General features: G+C 43.2%; 1 protein-coding gene across 1 annotated transcript in view; it reads right to left on the bottom strand.

Moving 5' to 3' along the window:
• Positions 1 to 19317, bottom strand: part of ZDHHC1 (zDHHC palmitoyltransferase 1) — a 60121-nt gene extending 40804 nt beyond the window's left edge. Inside the window, 3 exon segments of the mRNA XM_074284708.1 lie at positions 6969 to 7144; positions 13191 to 13433; positions 19049 to 19317. Coding sequence (XP_074140809.1) covers positions 6969 to 7144; positions 13191 to 13433; positions 19049 to 19192 — 563 coding nt within the window. The 5' untranslated portion in view covers positions 19193 to 19317.
• Positions 19318 to 19651: the final 334 nt, after the last annotated feature.

Here is a 19651-nt window from a genome sequence, read left to right as displayed (position 1 = left end):
TTAACCTATGTAAAGCTTTTGCAAACCAGAGCTCCAGCTTCTTGGGGCCACAGATGGACACCAGAGGTGGATGAGAAGCCCTCATACCAGAGAGGTTTGTGCCCCCTGAGGACCCCATCCAGCCCTGTTGTTATTATTATGATACAGTAGTACTACTACTATGTTGTTGTTATTACATATTTTTTGATGGATTGACTAAGTGGGGTAAAGGCATTCTTGGATGGTAGAAAGAACTCTGGACCCCTGGGACCTGGATTGCAGGGTTATAGATTTACAGCTGGAAGAGACCTTAGAGACCATCTAGTTCAAACCCCTCAATTTGAAGGTAAGGACCATGAGGAAGAAAATAAGCATTTACAAGTGCCTACTATGTGCCAGATACAAAGATGAACTCATTTGATCTTCACAACAACCCTGTAAGGAAGGTGCTTTTTATTTCCATGTTACAGATGAGAATACTAAAGGAGACACATTAAGTGACTTGCCTAGGGTCACTCAACTAGTAAGCCAAAAGGCCAGATTTGAACGTGGGTCCTCCGGGGTCCAGACTCAGAATCACAATTAGTAAATGTAAATTTTACTAATTAAGTAAAATGTAATTTACTAATTAAGTAAAATGTAAATTAGTAAAAGTAAATGTAAAATTAGTAAAAGACTTGAATGGGCTCTTCCACGCCTGTGTACTTCACTGTCACAATCTGCTTCTGCTCTATGGATAAGTTGCTAGTTCCATGACTGAAGGAAATTCATTTATTTGCTTTCTCCAGATCTCATTCCCCTATCTGTAGCATGAGGAGGACATGAAGTCTTAAGACTCTTTCCAGCTCTAATATTCACATCCCATCTTCCCTTCCAACTCTGCCATTTTGTGTCCTGAGGTCCCTTCCAAGGCTGACTTCTCTATAATCTAAGATCCTTTCCAATTCTGACATCATTAATTGGTTCTGGAAAATATTAAAACAGACAGCTCTAAAAGAACACTATAATGGAGTAATCAACTAAATGATATAACATGTCTGGCTGTGACGGTATTAGGTGGGGGACAACATCTGAGGGATGGTCCACACAGAAAAGGGAAATGTGTTTAAGCATCACACAATCTCAAATGAGAAAAAAATACCTCAGAAGTCTTGTTGTCCAACCTCTACCAAAGAAGCTCTTCTCCAAGGTCACTGACAAGTTGAACTTGTCTGAAGATCTGATGAGAGCATCACTACCTAATGTTTGCTTACTGATCTGGTCTCCCACCTTCCAAAGCAGTACACATTCTTTCACCTTCTATTAAAGCTACCTTCCTTTGGCTGGACCCACTCTCTCTTGAAAGCTCTCTCATTCCCAGGGAATTCTTCCATTTTCCCTCTGATCTCTGCTTGCCAGCTGCCCTGACACACAATCCCTGCATTGATATCTGGGCCATTCTGCAGTGCCCAGACATACAGAGAAGAACCATCTCATCCCTCTTGCTACAGAGCTGACAGTTGAACCATCCACCATGAAGATCACAGACAGCTTTATCCCCAGGGTTGGTCTGGAAAGTATATCAGCTGCTCCCGGAGCCAAAGCTGCTAGGACCTCACTCAGTTTCCCAAGAGAAGCTGTCAGTTTTAACTTAGAAAAATCCATCTGCCTCCTACTTAGGAGGCTTAAGTGGCCCAGCCAATCTGTAGCTAGCCAGGCAGGCAGCTATGTACTTTGGGCCTGAAGCCAACTTGGTTTCTTGATTTCTTCTCTACTTGGCAGCAAGCTCATTTGTGAACAGCTTGATTTTAAGTGTCTAAACTGGTTTTGCTTTTTTAAGTTATGAAGATGAGAGAGGAGGAAAGAGGGAGAAGGAAGAAGAAAGAGAGACAGAGACAGAGACAGAGAGACACAAAGACACAAAAAAGAGAGACACAGGGACAGAAAAAGAATGATACAAATTCACACATAGAGAAACACAGAGGGGTGGAAGAGAGACATACAGAAACAGACAGACATAAAGAAAGAGAAATAGAGACAGAAAGAGACAGAGAGACAACAGAGAGAAAAACAGAGACAGAGAGACATAAAGACAGATAGAGAGAGAGAGAGAGAGACAGAGAGAGAGAGAGAGAGAGAGAGAGAGAGAGAGAGAGAGAGAGAGAGAGAGAGAGAGAGAGAGAGAAAGGAAAGACACATACAGACACATACAGAGAGAAACAAAAAGACGTAAAACTATAGAGACACAAAGACACACAAAGAGAGACAGATAGAGAGACACACAGAGAGAAACAGAGACAGAGAGATACAAAGACATATAAAAAGAGAGAGACAGAGAGGCAGAAATAGACATACAAAGTCAAAGAGACAGAGCCAAAGACAGACAGAGGAAAGAGATAGACAAAGAGACACACACACAGAAACAGAGACAGACACAAAGAGAGAGACAGAGAGAGACAGAGAGACAGAGAGAGATAGAGAGAGGAGGAAGAAGAAGAAGAAGAGGAGCAACAAAAACAACAACAACAAGTACTTACTAGGCGCATATCATATATGTCCTAGAATACTGTGTGCAATGTTTCATATATATTAACTCACTGCATTCTCACAACAATCTGGGAGCTAAGTGCTTTTATCACCTAGGAAACTGAAGCCAACAGAGATTAAATGACTTGGCCAGAATCACCCAGCGACTGAGTATTTGAGGCAGCATTTGTATTTAATTCTTCCTGACTCCATTGTGTTATCTAACTGGGAAAGTTCAGAAAAGGGAACTGATGCTGGTGTGGGAAGGAGATAGGAAGAAAGAGAAGGAAAAAAAGAGAGAGGGAAGCAGAAAGGAAAATGGCAGAGGGAAATTATTTCCTCTTAGCCACAGACATAGTGGTATGACAGAAAGAACACTTAAGGCTTTTTACCCAGAAAGCCTGAATTTGAATCTTGGTTTGGATCTGTAAAAGTTGTATGATCTTAAATAAATCTCTTTACTGCCTTGGTCTCAGTTTCCTCTTATGTCAAATAGGGATAATATCTTAAACTTAAAACTTGCATCTTACAGGATTTTTTTTAAAAATCCAACTAAATAACAGTGCATATAATGCTTTATTAACCATAAAGTATTTTCAGAGGAAAAAATCCAAGCTATCAAATATCTTATTAAAAAGTGCTCCAAATCAACAATACTTAGCCAAATGCAAATTAAAACAACTCTGAGATTCCACTTCATACACATCAGATTGGTAAAGTTGAATCAAAAAATAGGAAAAACCAAAAAGTACCACAGAAATGCCAATCATAGTTATTATTGTTGTTATCATTATTGTAAATTAAAAATCCAAACTATCTGACTCCCATGCTTCCAAACCCTCACATTATCATTTCTGATCTGGGCTGACTCATTACAGGGCTAAAAAGAACCCAGAAATATGAAATAAAACCACCTTGAAGTTAGCAATGCTGACTCTGGGTCTAGATATCCCTATGGGCTGATAAGAACCATAGCTTAGTGTCTTGATTACATCAAAGTGACAGTTTAATTTGGTCCTAACAAAAATTCCATGACATGGTTAGTTAAAGCACTCTCCAGTACTTCCAAAGATCTGCATATGTACTTTTGCTCATGGGAGTATCCCTGCTTCTCCTGGGCACCTGTAATATAGGCAGCCTCTGAGGCTGATCCACTACCAACAGGCACTACTCTCAAGTCCACACTTGGATCCTTCCAGCCTGGTCAGACATATCCAAATTTGCAGATCATTAGCACAAACTTTATGCTCCATGAGACAATGAGAGTATGGCAAGGTAGGAGTGCACTATCTCAATTTAACAGAGAAAGAAAATGAAGTTCAGGGAGTCCAAAAATCTTGGCACTAATTAGTCTCATGGGTAATAGCCATATCAGTAATAAGTAGCAGAGTATTTAAATTAGAACTCATTTTTGTTCTGACTCCAAATCCAGCATACTCTCCACTATAACAGAGACTTTTCCTCTGACTCTTCTATTTGGAATGATATTTCCCTTTACATTATGTTTTTATTCTCATGGGAGAACATATGTGGATCACCGTGGGCACATGTAGATCATCAAGCACCAAAAAGTATTGAGAGTTGCTCAGCTACTCCATCATCCCCAGAAATACCCAGTGTGTCTCCAAGTAGCGAGAGCTTCCCAAGTCCAGATTATCAGATTATTAGATTATTAGAAGGAAGTACAGCAATGATCTCATCCTGGTCTTTCACTGGACCAAAGAGAAAGGGAGACCCAAAGACATTTAGCCACTTACCAAGATCACAAAGCCAGACGTTAAGTGGCAGAACTCAGACACAAACCAGCTCTTGACTCCTAGTCTTGAGAGTCAGTCCTTATGTGAAATGTTTTATTTGCATCAAACTCTTTGGGAAGTGAGGGTTTTGTACCAAGGGTTTGTGAGCTTTTTAAAAAAAAAAACTTAGAATTGTATTTCAATATAACATGGCTTCCCAGTTATATTTATAATGGCAAGGTACTGGAAATTGAGTGGATGTCCATTTGGGGAATGGCTGAATAAGTTATGATATATGAAAGTAATAGATAGATACTGTTCTATAAGAAACGATAAGCAGGCTGATTTCAGAAAAAACTGGAAACTTCTTTCTGAGTGAAGTGAGGAGAACAAGGAAAACATTGTAACAAAATTATGAAATGATCAACTGTGATGGACTTGGCTCTTCTCAATAAAGCAGTGATTTTAAGCAATTCCAATAGATTTGGGATGGAAAATGGCAATCACATCCAGATAGAGAATTATGGAGACTGAATATGGATCAAAGCATAGTATTTTCATCTTTTTGTTTGTTTTATTTCCTTATGTTTTTTCCCCCTTTTGGTCTGGTTCTTCTTGCACAACATGACAAATATGGAAGTATGTTTAAAAGGATTGCACACATTTAAAATATCAATTTGCTCACTATCTTGAGGGAATAGGTAAGGAAAAGAAGGAGAAAAATTTAGAATACAAAATTTTATAAAAATGAAGATTGAAAACTATATGTCTATTTTGAAAAATAAAATATACTCTTAAAAGATATAACATGATTTCTTTACAATCCTATGTGTTAAATTTTATGCATAAATAAACACAATTCTAAAAAGGGGTTCCTTAGCTTCTCTGAGTGGCCAGCAGGATCCATGACACAAACAGTAGAAGAATTGCTAGGATCCTCAATGTTCACATCATGAGAATACAAACACATGCTCACATGGACAGGGAAGTTTTTGTAACATAGTGTTAGCAACAAACTAACCTGGGACTTAGTAAGAGAGATGAACTTCTGAATGTTAGCAATGAGTCAGAGATCAGAGACCAGATGAGGTAGTGCACTGGATCAGAGGCCACACCCACATCCAATAGGGCAGGACCATGGTTTTTAGGCTGCCTTTGTGTGCTTTCCATGCTCATGTGATGTTGTGTGAAGTCTAGGAAGACAGCAGGGAAGTAGCTGAGCCCTGAGTCTCAGGAGAAGAGTGATAAATCTAGAATGGCTCCAGTGTGGGACTTAGGGTTTGCTCCTAGCACTTTTTGTCTGGCACAGTCATGTGTGACTATGGATACTGTGCCTCCAGGGATGGCAGTCATTCAAGAGCTCCTGGGGCATGTCTGTGTTTCCCTAGATGGCCTATGTGGCCCGTGGTTGCATCCTCTACTGCTTGGGCATCAGGAGATGGAGTTCATCAAGAGGGATTCTGGTAGGGGCAATCATATGTCCTGTAGATCCAGCCAAATGCCTTGAACCTTTCACTACTGAGCTCAGTACTCCATGCTTGTTACTAAAAGAGATTTCCAGCAGCCCTATTTGAACACTAGAATTCCACTGAGGTATTTGTCAAGAAGTCTTAAGTTCCAATTATTTTTGTGAAGCTACTCAATTTTTTGATATCTCAAGTTTATGTGAAGAAGTTATTTCTGAATCTATATTTTTATTCTTCTAGATAACATTAAATATGATATAATGTAATATAGTAAAATCATATATACAATAAAATATATGATAATATATAGTTACATTATATATTACAATATATATTACATTAACATCTTATCATGTTATTACATAACATTATATAATTATGTGTATTACATTATGCATATAATATATACAATATATATATTACATTACATTAACATAGCATTATATTACATTATGTGGAAAGAGCACTGAATTTTAGTATCAAAAGACCTGAATAACTGCTAACTGTGAGGTCTTGGGCAAAGCACTTAATCTCTCTGTGCTTCAGTTTGTCCAGTTGTACAATGAAAGGGTTGGATTAGATGATCTCTAAGGTTCTTAGAGATGGTCTATTCTCCAGATTATATTTTCCTCTTTACTCTCTAACAGTACAACTAGTCCCACATACACTCAAGACCTTTACCACAAAGTGAACCCTGTAACTTTACTACTAAGATTTCATGAATATTCTTAAACATAATTCTGTGACTTTAGGAAATTTGAAGAGCCTTGGCTTAAGAGAATTAACTCTTCTATAGTTAAAAGAATATTGGACTTATGGTCAGAAATGGGTTTGCAGAACCACAGAATCTCAGGATATTCATAAGACTTCTGAGGCCAATTAGCTGGATGTGGACCTGAACAAGAATCCTCTGCAACAGACTCAATAGGTGGTCCTCACTCCAGTGAATGCTGGTTTTTCCACTTGCTAACTTTGTGACACCAGAATAGTCACAATATCCCGGAGTCAGTTTCCCCTCCACCAGATGGGGATAATGTTATTGGCAGGACCATAGGAACATATACTATTATAATTTTATTCCACACATGGGAAAAGAGAAGACTAGAGAGCTGAGAACACAAACACACAGGGAGTCAGAAGCCTGAATGAGTCCTGGGTGGGTGGGGGGAGGAGCTGTCTCCCCTTCATTAAAGAAATCTGGGAGCTCAGATCATTACCCCCTCTCTCTGGGCACTGACTGCCTCCTCTGCTGTCGCCCTTCCCTGCCCCTGGGACAACTCACACGTCCACATCGCAGAGATTACAGTGCAGGTCCTCAATGACATGAGCGTGCTGGCTGCGGTTGAAGATGGGCAGAGGCCCCGTGTAGCTTTTGTCCCGGACGTTGGCATCTGCTGGATCGATGGAGACCGCAGTCAGGTGGACGATGAGATGGCAGAGAAAGACAATTCCCATACACTGAGCCCGATAGTTAAAGACACTGCACATAAAGTCGGTCAATAGCCACAAACTGCATGGCTGTCCTCCACAGCTTCCTCTTCTAGCCCAGGGCCCACCTGATTCCTTGCCCCTGGAGGCCTGCACATGGCAGCTGGTCAGTGACCGTTACTGAGGGAACAGGCCCTTGCCCCCACGCCTTTAAGACTACCTCCATTCTGGGAAACCGGAAAACTGCTGCTTCCAAATATCGGGGGAAGCAGGAGAGATTTGCCAATGCGAATGAAAGAAGCGCTGCACTTACAGACTGAGAGAGCTGGAGCAAGTATTTGCTAGTTATGGGACAGCTTTTCAGGGTCTCTGTTTTCTCATTTCTAAAATGGAGGTATGCTTGCACTCCCTGACACTTCCCTGTGGTTGCAAGGAATTCCAAAAGCTTTCTCAGCATTCTGATGCTGGACAACCCATAAGTTGTTATTACTGATTGGAAGCAGCCTGGTGCTGCAGAAGGGATGGAGGAGGGATCAGGGATGTGAGGTCTCTGTGCTCATACTTGGCTCTGTGTCTCTGGGAAGGTCATGTAATGTCTTAAGAGCTCAAGTTTCCTCATGTGTAACATGACAGATGTGGAAAGGCCCCCCAATCCTAAACCATAGGAAGTCATTTGCTGGGAGCAGACCCCACACTTCTCCTCACTACTCAGCACAATGCACAGGGAAACACCGAAGGAAGGACAGAGCAAATCGTCTGCATAGCTCTCCTGGCCCCTAGAATGTTGGCAGAGGTTCTGCTACATGTATGAGGGAGGGAGGATGATATAAAGCAAAGATGATGCGATTTGGCATTGGGAGATCTGATTTGAATACTGGCTCCCCCAATGAGCTTGTCTTCTTGGGCCAGTTCCTTCTTTGGCCCTCAGCTCCTCATTTGTAAACTAGAGAAAAGGTCCTTTCCAGTTGTAAATCCTATAGTCAGAGATACCAGGAGCAGGAACACTTCTCTGGGCCCTGTCACCTTTTCTGATCTGGCTAAAGCACTGATTGTTAGCAGAGAGAGCTCTGGGGACTTGGAGCAAAATCTGAGGCCTCTGGGACTCAGTTTCTCCATGGCTTGAAAGTTATGGGGGGTAGTGATATTTGGTATGTGCTACTCTTATAATAATTCCTGGGTCCAACCACAGTTTATCTATGCCAGAGAGCTAAAGAAGGAGCCAATCTTGAGATCAGTCCATCAGCACTAGGGGAGGTACTCAGAGCAGGAGGGGGAGGGAGGTGCTTTGTAAAGTCTTATTAAAATCAATCAATACAACACGTTAGCACTGTATGGTACTTTTTCTATATCCAGTTTGGTAATGGATTGCCTCACTTGGAGATAACCAAGTTATACTAAACTACGCTCAGAAGATTTTTACATCCAAAAAAAAAGTTTCTCTATAGTGCCCAGAACCAATACAGGAATCACTGGATTCCTGTGGAAAGCCTCAAGTTTCCTGATCTGTAAAATAAAAAAAAACCTAGCTCATATTGGGAGGAGGAAAGAAGAGAAAAAAGAGAAAAGTGAGGGGGATGAGGGAGAGAGAAAAGATAAAGTTTTTAAGTGTTTATTTGGTACCAGGCATTGTGTAAAGTGCTAAGAAAACAAACATGAGAAACACCACTGGTCTTAAAAGAGATGATCACTACATAATTCTGGCGATTCATGTGATTCAGTGTTATTGCCAAAAGAAATTTAGTAAACATTGCTAAAGACTATGACGTTTTGGACAAGAAATGGAAAGACAAAAAGAGAAAAGACCCATTTGTAAAAAAAAAAAACAACATGTATAGCAGCTCTTTTTGTGAAGAATTTAAAATTGAAAGGATGCACATGAATTGGGGAATGACTGAACAAATTGTGGTATATGAATGTGATGGAATATTATTGTGCTATATGAAATGATGAGCAATTGGACTTCAGAAAAAAAAAAACTCGACTTACATGAACTGATGCAAAATGAAGTGAGCAGAACCAGGAGCACAATGTACACAGAAACTGGGAATGACTTATGATTCTCAGCAATACAATGATCTAAGATAATTCAAAGAACTCATGACAATTCTATCCACCTTCAGAGAAAGAACTGATGGAATCAGTTTTTGACTCTTTTTTTCATGGGTTTTTAAAAAGATGTTTTCTTCCTCAACATTGCTAACATGAAAATGTTTTATATGATTGCACATGTATAACCTCTGAGTGTCCAAGGTCAGAATGAACTAAGGCTGGCATTAAAAAGTCAAAGATGAGAAAAAGGGAAGTAGTGGTTGCTGTTTTAAAACTCTATGAGAAAAAAAAATAGATTCAAAGAAGGAAGCAGGTCAAGATACAGGAGATGTGGACAAAACACATCTGGAGAACAGGGCCACTCATTTCCTTCTGTTTCTAATTACTGGAGAGAACAAAAGTAGCTTTAGTAATTCTGATAATAGAAATAAGCAGGTGATAAGACCTACCCTGAGGAATTCAAGTCTTGAGACCGAAATGAGCCACATCCCAGGATCATATTTATTCTAAAGAATGGGTAGATGTGAATGCTGAGCAATTTCGCACAATTATTCAAAGGTCACAGAGAACGAGAGAATACTACAAGCCTAGAAAAGAGCAGATGTCCTGATTTGTTAAAAGGAAAAGAATGGAATCTAAACTTAGGTCAATGAGTTTTCATTTAAGTTTCTGGCAAAATTATAAACATGAATTATTAAAGGCACTGAACTTCCAGAAAAGGAACAAATGATAACCAAGAGCCAACAAGGCTTTATGAAGAACAGTTCAGGTGAAAAGTTAATTCATTTCCTTTTCTGACAGGGGTTTCAAGACTCCAGAATGATGTAAAATCTGAGCTGGGTTTTAGACCAGCAGGCACCAAGAAGTCACTGGGCCTTCAAATGCCATTATGCAGAGATCTAAGGCGGGGTGCTCAAGGAGCTCTGCTTCTACCTGCTGCGTGCCTCGTCTTTACCCAGAACTTGGAGAAAGACATATGTGGTACCAAAAAGCCAGAAGCTGGTGGAGAACACAAAAGACATCAGAATCAGAATCCAGAAAGCTTCACGGACTAGAAGATTAGACCAATACTATGACCAAGTGTGAAAGAAGGATAGAGAGATAAACGTCAAGTTTCATACTTAAACTGGGAGTGAATTTGCTAGGTAACAACTTAAAAAAAAAAAAAACAACTGCATGCTGTTGTAGTCTTCTATAAGAGCCAACAATATGACATGGAGGTCAGAAAAACTAATGGGATCTTAGGCTTTGAAAAACGCTAACATTCAGTGTCAATGAAAGGAGAGAAAATGATGATCTTCAGGTTTCCTATTTTTTTTCCCCCTGAGGCTAGGGTTAAGTAACTTGCCCAGGGTCACACATAGATTTCCTATTTAAATAAGAGCTGCAGAGGCACAAACACAGTGAAGCCTCTTGGCACCGTCACACAGAATGGACTCAGAACAACTATTTCACATGGTTCCATACTGTCACACAACATACACAACAATCCATGACCTATATGTGTACCTCTAGGTCACCTTCACATGGGAAAGAAAAGGAGTAACATCAGTGAGACTAATAGGCTCCTCTTCTCATTAGCATATACCTGGCTGATTAGAAAGTAGCTATTTGTAAAGGAAGCGAGGCTGGAAGAGCCCAAAAAGGTTCCCCCTTTAGGAGCTGGAAGGATTTAGGGCAGCTGTATCTCAGGAAAAACCTGGGAAAAACAATAGCTGAAGAGTGTTGAACAAAGAAGGCTCTTATTCAATTATACCCTGACTTAAAAGACAAACATGTTCATAAAAATATCTAAACTGTTCAGCAAATTAAAGTCAGTTCAATTCATAAATACATTAAGGTCTTACTGTCTAGCATAGGATCATAGAAAGAGTATTTAGCTAAGTCAGAGAACCTGGCCTGAAATTCCAACTCTACTACTTACTACCTATATGAATGACCTTGAAGAAAGAATATTTGACTTCCCTGGCCCTCGTTTTCCTCCTCTGTAGAATAAAGAAATTAGACTTGAGGATTGTTAAGATTTTTCCTAGCTCTAAACCCTATTACCCTCTGATTAGGACTATAACAATAATGCCAGGCTCAGAAGTTGCAAAAGTAAAAAAAAAAAAAAAAAAAAAAAAAAAATGGCCCAGTCCCCTTAGGGACACTGAGAGATAAACAAATTTCACCAATACAATTAAGGAGTCATTATTTCATCAAAATCAATATTTCCTCCAGAGATTGCTATCCCTTTTGATTGGGTAATTGGCTTTTTTTTGGTTTTTTTGGGGTTTTTTTTGAGTTGCTATGGGAAGGAAGGAAGGAAGGAAGGAAGGAAGGAAGGAAGGAAGGAAGGAAGGAAGGAAGGAAGGAAGGAAGGAAGGAAGGAAGGAAGGAAGGAAGGAAGGAAGGAAGGAAGGAAGGAAGGAAGGAAGGAAGGAAGGAAGGAAGGAAGGAAGGAAGGAAGGAAGGAAGGAAGGAAGGAAGGAAGGAAGGAAGGAAGGAAGGAAGGAAGGAAGGAAGGAAGGAAGGAAGGAAGGAAGGAAGGAAGGAAGGAAGGAAGGAAGGAAGGAAGGAAGGAAGGAAGGAAGGAAGGAAGGAAGGAAGGAAGGAAGGAAGGAAGGAAGGAAGGAAGGAAGGAAGGAAGGAAGGAAGGAAGGAAGGAAGGAAGGAAGGAAGGAAGGAAGGAAGGAAGGAAGGAAGGAAGGAAGGAAGGAAGGAAGGAAGGAAGGAAGGAAGGAAGGAAGGAAGGAAGGAAGGAAGGAAGGAAGGAAGGAAGGAAGGAAGGAAGGAAGGAAGGAAGGAAGGAAGGAAGGAAGGAAGGAAGGAAGGAAGGAAGGAAGGAAGGAAGGAAGGAAGGAAGGAAGGAAGGAAGGAAGGAAGGAAGGAAGGAAGGAAGGAAGGAAGGAAGGAAGGAAGGAAGGAAGGAAGGAAGGAAGGAAGGAAGGAAGGAAGGAAGGAAGGAAGGAAGGAAGGAAGGAAGGAAGGAAGGAAGGAAGGAAGGAAGGAAGGAAGGAAGGATGGAAGGAAGGAAGGAAGGAAGGAAGGAATCTCAGACTAATCACCATCTTCTGGTGATATGTAAGTCTTTCCATCCTTAACTGGCTGGTCCCCAGATTCTCCAAATCCCTTTGTCAAGGCTGTCACCTTGAAGGTTTCCTGATTTAGAACTTGCCAAAGCTTGCATTCTACAGCCATAACTAGGGTCACCTCTATGGAGAAATTCTGATACACAACTAATCTTAAATTAAATCACATTTAAAATTCCCTGAGGCATTTGGTATTTAAGGGAACTCTACAGCAAATTCTTTATTATGCTCATCCTGTCATTGATATTTTGTGCAAACCTGCCTTTCCAGATGCTGAGTCTATTTAAATTGATTTGCACCTACAAAAACCTGGCTAGTATTTCTTCTCTTTCAATAGTATTTAGTGGTTTTTTGTCTATGGCATGACATAGTAGAATTTCATAAAAACTTAGTGAGTTGGCCCTTACTAACATTTTTACATATGAAGAAACAGGCTCAAAGAGATTATGAGGCATTGAACATCATCACCAAGGGAAAAATTGAGAGCCTTTGGTTGCTCTCTCCTAATGGCTTCCTGTTGGAATCTGCGGCTTTCCTTCCCCACAGCCCAACTGCCATCTCCTACAAGAGGCCTTCCATTTGCTTACTAATTCCCTCCCTCTCAAGATTATGTTGTGTACATTCTTCATTTATTATGCACAGACATGCATATCATTCCAGTAAATGAAACCACCTTGAGGTCAGAACTGTCTCATTGTTGTCTTTGAATGGCTGGTACCCAGGATGGAGGATGCCTTGCACAAAATGAAAGATGAATAAGCACTTGTAGAAGAGGGCCCCTTAATTTTACAAATGAGGAAATGAAGGCCCTGAGGAAGAAGTACTAGCCCCTAGCTCTGGTGGCAGAGCTGGGACTTGCCAATGCTCCCTGACCCTAGCCCCTTCCTCTTAAGTCCCTCCAGAGGCTGACTCCCTCCCCAAAACTGCCAGCACACCTCACCATCTTCCAAGGATACAACGTAGCCAGCAGGCACCCACGGGTGAGGCAGGAGGGGGACGAGGATCCCAAAGCCGATCAGAGCAAAGAAGAGGTACAGCAGCCAAGCCACGATCTGGAACGGGTGAGGGGGCCAACTCCAACCATTTCTCCGAGAACGCTGGCCACAGATCTCAGGGGATGGTCCACTGCCCTTGTCTGAAGGGGTCCATTCAGATTTCTCTGGAGCTGTCTTGTTAGAGGGCTTGTGGCAGATGTTCATCTCCAGAGAAAGCAGAACATGGAAAATCCAATTAGCATCAATTCCTATAGACTCTGGTCTCAAAGCCCAGAACTCCAGTCAAAGCCTTAGGGAATATGGTTTCTTTTGCAGGTAGGTAAACTAAGGTGTAAGCAATGGGAGTGGGAACAGGGGTGGGGGCAGAGAATGCTCTTAAAGTGAGCTGAAATCAAAGAGGAGTTTCCAGAAGTCTATACCCCAGTAATTTGTTACTTTTCTCTTCATATTTGTCCAAGTGTAAACCAAGTCAGGCATGTAATCATTTGGTAATGGTATCAGCTGTTGTGCCAATAATAATGAGAACACACACTGGTTGACTCTGTTAAGCTCAGTTAGTCATTTCCTATTAGTGGGCTATTATTTTAAACCTGAGGTCCCCAAATGGCCTGTGAGAAAGGGCTTCTCTACCCCTTGTTAATCTAACAGCATCTCAGGGGCAAGGGACAGCCCTCCTGGCAGTGCAGGAATTGTGTGAATGACAGCTGGGCCTCTGTCTCTGATCTCTGTCTAGAATACCAATTTAGGCTAGAAAGGCAAGTTTTATCATCACTATTATTCCTATCACCTAAGCCACACTACATCTTGTGTTTCTTTTGATCTAGGAGAGCCAGGAAAAACTTAAAGATAAGGGACCCCAAATCATTATTGTTATAATTATTTATTATATATAATTACTATAGCTTGTTTCTAGAGAATTTTATGAAGCACCTTCTCCACAACTCTTTGACATATAGGAAACATAGCATTGCCTCCATTTTTTAAGGAAAATTAAAGCTCAGAGAATTCACACAGAGTTGTAAGGAACCTGAGTGATCATCCTAGTCCAATCCATTCTCAAAAAAAGAATCCTTATCTATGCCACATCAGCAATTGGTTGGTCATCTAGCACCTGCCTGAAGTCCCCCCTGAAGGGGACCCACGACCACACAAGGCAGATGACTTTGGATCTCTTGCCTACAGTGACACAGCTAATGAGAGTCATGTATAAGCAGAACTTTTCTGACTCCTAGTTCAGTGTTATCCAGCATACTGTTCGAGAGAGCAAATGCCAGATGGGCTAGCTATGTCTAGCTCTAGATCTCAATGGTTTGAAGCTAAAAGTTGAGATCCCATTCCCCTCTATCAGACACTTCCCCGCTTCGTGGTACTACATATCACAAAATAGTTCTATTTCAATGTTATTTTTTAGAATCCATTGGACAATTATAAAATGATGAAATCTTATGCTAAAAGCTCTTTGATTCAGCTAGACAATGCTGAGGAAAAGTCCAGTTGGTTGATCCACAATGCCATTGATGAGGTAGTTCTCAGATGGCAGTTAGCCACATAGGCCTGCTACTAGGAAAAAAACAACTTCTGAAAAGTTTACCGAACAATCAATCCTTTCAAGAGATAGCCACTATGACACACACACTAATAGAGGTAAGACTATCACTAAGAGAAAGAGATTCCTACCCTGACTGGCACCAGGCAATCACAAAAGAACGGAGGAAGGTTAAGTCTCACTCACTAGTGACAGGATAGCTCCTGATTTGGCTTGAGAGCTGTGTTCTGGTGCCTCGAAAGCCCAGCCCAACATCCACAAGAGAGAGTCTGCAATGATCTATACATTTATCCCTGGGTCTTCAACAAATTATTCTCTTTTGCTGCAGCTTCATTTCTGTACCTAAAATGAGGGGAATGGCCTAGTGAGACTCTCAGACCTAAATAGCTCCTAATATATGATCCTACAAGTGTTATAACTTTTATAATTTCTCATTAACACCCTTTATAAGCAGAAAATTCTTTCTTATACATAATCTCATGAATTCCTGCTAAAATTAAAGCCATTTCCTCAATTCCTTACAATGCTGGTGTATAATAGCTAGTCACAATTTTCCTAAATAACAATCCTTCATATATATGAACTTCATCAAGACATTTAGAATCACAAACTGTCAGACTTAAAGGGACCATCTAGCCCAAGGTGGAAGAATCCCATTTACTCTTTACACTTCTCTTCTTGAGGCTAAATATAACTTTCTTAACATCTTCATGAAATTCCTGGTTTCATTCAATTGTTAGATTGATCTTTTTCTGGTTTCTTCATATTTCCTTAGCTCTAGTAAGCCTCTAACCTGGAAACTAAATGAAACACAACTACAAAGTTAAGATTTTAGTTTTTAAAAAACAAAAGGAGCAGAATGTATTCATAGAAATGACTTACCCATTAAAGTGGTCATATTGGGATAATATAACCTTATCAAAACTATGCTTCCATAGCTGAAAATTTTTTTTAATTATTCTTAGGTATTTATCAAAGTGAGTCACTATATATGAATTCATGAGTAAATAAAAATGCATTTATTAAGCACTTACTGTGTTCCTAGTCCATCTCAATGTTGGAAAGGGGAAGCACCCCTCTCCGTCAGACTTATAAAACTGCCTGTTGCAGATAGTATGAGGTCATTGCACTTCACTGTTCCCTGGGCCACCAACACTACAGCCAGTGTCAAGGCCAGAGCCAGGAATGTCCCAGTTCCAGCAGTTGCCACGGCTGATCCTCTCCACAACTGAGGCAGCTGACGGGGAGGGAGAGGCTGGACCTCCCTAGCTCATCCAGGAGTTGAAGTCAAACTCATGGAGCAGCTGTTTTAACTCAGACCCTACACTTTCTCTGGGATATTCTCAATGTTAGCAAATCTTCATTGTCAGAGAGAAAACTGTATTTCTGGACTTAGCCAAAAGATATTTCAATCAAATTAATTTTTTAAGTGCCAATTTGTAATGAGGTTGATTGTGTGAAACTCCTTTTTTCTTCCTCTGGATCTCAATTTACTTTTTTGTAAAGAGATGGGGTTGGACCCAATAATGTCCTTTCCTGCTCTGATAATAGCTAAGTGAACTTGGGCAAGTAATGTCACTTCCTGAGGCCTCCTAATCATCCAAATGATTACAATCCTAATTGCACTATTTACTTTGTACAGTTGTGAGGATCAAATAAGATAATGTAGGTAAGATACTTTGTAAACTGTAGGCAACATTTATATGCTAGCCATTATGATGAGTTTTCATATGGCTTGTTAGTTATGTCTTTAATGGTGGTACAAAGTAACATTTAAATACCGCTTCTCGAGTTTTACAAAATGCTTTTTTACTAACATCCTCTTCCACCTTAGTCCTGCTCCTCCAGAGGCAACAAACTAACTATCCTTTCCATTAACAGCCACCACAAGGAAGCAGCATCAGAAGAACTAGATAAAGTCTCCAAAGAGAGTAATTTGAAGGACGATATTTATTTGAATGTCATAAATTCAGATCTATCTGTTGCCTTGTTGTATTTAGCCATACAAACAGAGAGAATCCATTTCTTGAAGACCAGTTGATGGGGCTATGCTGGGAGTCACAGAATGGCTCAAGAGTCATCCGTGCCTGGGGCATGACAATGCCCAATGCCTAGGTGCCTTTGGCAGTAAGCCATCAATAGTGGGAAATGTCTCCAGATTGGAGACCACCGTTTGGCCCAGGCTGATATTGTCTAAGGCTCTTGAGGCCAGTGGGGGAAAGGAGGTGGGGGGGGGGGTCATGACTGACAGGGATTAGCCAAGACTGACTCTAACAGGGCCCCTGAATAATTCACCAGAAACTGAAGCCAGTTGGCCAAGAAACAAAGCCTGCCCTCAAAATCCAGGGCCAGCTTTTAACAACTTGTGACAATTTCATTGAAGGAGTTTATGGCCATGAATTCCTTCGACAGGGATGATTTTGATTTTGAAAAGGGGGGAGGGAGCAAAGCCAGACACAAAAGCCCCACATCTGGGGCACAAGATGTACCAATGAAATCCAGATGAGCTCCCCAGGCAACTCCGCCCCTTTCAGCACTTCCCTGGGAGCCCGAGCTGAAAAGAAACTGCTCTGCTCCAGGACACGACAGTGCCAGCTACACGCCAGTTGGTCAGGGCCAGAGCCAAGCGTGGCCCGGAAAACAGCTCGGCCACATGGGGGGCATCATTAGCAAACACCCACTGGCCTTCACTATATCCTGCCCGACTCCACAGAAGGGAATGTGGAAGACACACTCCTGTTCCTTTGGGAACGGGTCAGTGACAGTGTTTAGTGTTTACTAGTGGTAAACACTAAACACTCAAAATCCTGACCACAATCTTTTTTTCTTAATTTCTTTCCCTAAGTCCAGGGCCTAGCACACAGGAAGCACTTGATATATGTTTGTTTCCTTTCTTAAACTTAACAAGGCCTGACCTTGTGAAAAAAATAGGAAGGAAAGATAAGGGGAGGAGGAGACAAAATGTACTCTTTTCAAGCAAACGAGGAAGCCAGGAGCGTTCAGGCCTGGTAGGATTTCTATTTTGCCTTCTCCAGTGACCTCATTTAAAGTTCCCACTCATATGTGTGTCAAGGAGTCTTGGGCATGACTGGGAAGAGAAGACAAGAGCACCCGGGGTGACGGAGACGGGGAAGGAAGTAGAAGCATCTGAGAGAAACTTTTCCTTCCTTCTCTAAAGGTGTAAAAACCTCTGTACTATATACTACCCCCCAGTGTCCAAGAGCTCCCTGGCTCCCTCTAACTTCAGTGATTCTCTAACTCCTCCGATCTATCCCTCGATGCCTCTCTCTGGGCTCGCTCTCTGGATGACCTGGGTCACCGGCAGGCTCAGTTTCTCAGCAGTCAGATGAGGACCTCACAAGAGGCCTCTGGGATTCATTCTGTCCGGCCCAGTCCTCTGCACATCCTCTTGTCACTCCCATTCTGACTCCCCCCAGGGTCTTCCCCATGCACGCCCCCCATGTCTGCCATCCCCTCAAGCTCCCCATCAAGGCCCCTTCCTCCTCCTCTCCCTGGTGCAGCCCTGTCCATGTTTCCTTCCCTTCCCCTGTTTCACCTCTGGTCTCCTGGGCAACATGACCTCCCCGCTCTCTCCATACCCACTTAGTCGGTGCTCCCGGAGCACCTGCGCCCAGGTACAGATTTACTAGTTTCGTCCTGACCCCCATGTTCCAGCTCGCCCCCCCCCCACCTCCCGCAGCGGGCTCCTTGTCAGTCCCCACTCAGCCGCCGGGATGGGTGAGGGGAGGAGGGAAGAAGTGAGGCTCGGGGAGATGGGGGGTGCAGAAAGGTGGGTGAGGGGCTGAGGGCCGGCAAGACAGGGAAAGGCCCAAGAGCCGCCTTAGGACGGCTCGGGAATGGCTTCTGATGCCCCCTCCCTCCTCCCTCCTCCCACCCCAAAGTCGGAATCCCGGCTGGCCCGTGGCGAGTCCTCCCCTCCCCCACGCCCCCTCCTCCTGCCCTGGCCCTCCCTCTCTCATGAGCCCCAACCCTTCGAGTCTTTGAGATACCCGGACTTTACTCCATCCTGGTCCCCCTCCCGCTGGGCTTTATCCTCCCCCCGCTTCCCTCCATCCTGGCCCCCCCTTACTCTGGGCCCCAGTCCTCTCGGCGTCCTCCATGTCCCGGGGGCTTTACGTACCCCCTCCATCCTCCGGCTCCGGCCCCCCTTACCGCCCGCCCTACTTCCCTTGAACTCCATCCTCTCCGGCCCCCTTCCCTCCATCCTCCGGACCCGGCCCCCTCCCTCCTCGTGCGTCCCGGGCGCTCTCACCTTCTCCCGCCGCCCGGCCCGGCCGGGGACCTCTCCGCCCCGAGACGGCCCGGGAGCGTCAGACCCTCCTTGCCTCGGCGGCCGCGGCGCCCGGCCGCCAGGCCCGCGACCCCCGCGTCCCCTTCCCCAGGGGCCCCATCGCATCCCTGGAGCCGGCGAGGAGCCGGGGAGGAGGCCGGAAGGCGGCGGCTGAGGCGCGGACGGGAGCGGCCTGGGCCGCCGAGGCGAGGCCTCCCCTGGCTCGCAGGCGCGGGGCCCGTTCCCCCGGCAACCACCGGGGACTACGGCGCCGCGCAGCGGCCAAAGCGCGCCATTCGCGTTCGCGCTGCCAGGTCACGGCCCCGCTCCCTGCCCCCGGCCCTGCCCACTTCCAGCCCCAGCCCTCTGGAGACGCCCCCCACCTGCGGGAAGTGGAACTAGCTCACCTGGCAGCTTGGGTCTTGCTAAAGAAGGGGACTCTGACAGTCTAAGAAAGAGACCCTGGGGGACAGAGCTTTCCAAAGGGAAGAGCCTGGAGTTTTCTTGGAAAAGACAGTCTGCAGAGAATTCCCATTTTACAGATGAGGAACTGAGGCAAACAGGGGCCATGTCACTTACCCACAG

This window comes from Sminthopsis crassicaudata, chromosome 2, assembly GCF_048593235.1.
Source record: "Sminthopsis crassicaudata isolate SCR6 chromosome 2, ASM4859323v1, whole genome shotgun sequence".
NCBI classification, from domain to species: domain Eukaryota; kingdom Metazoa; phylum Chordata; class Mammalia; order Dasyuromorphia; family Dasyuridae; genus Sminthopsis; species Sminthopsis crassicaudata.
Note: the sequence above shows the minus strand (reverse complement) of the source record. Positions and strands in the feature narration are given on the sequence as shown.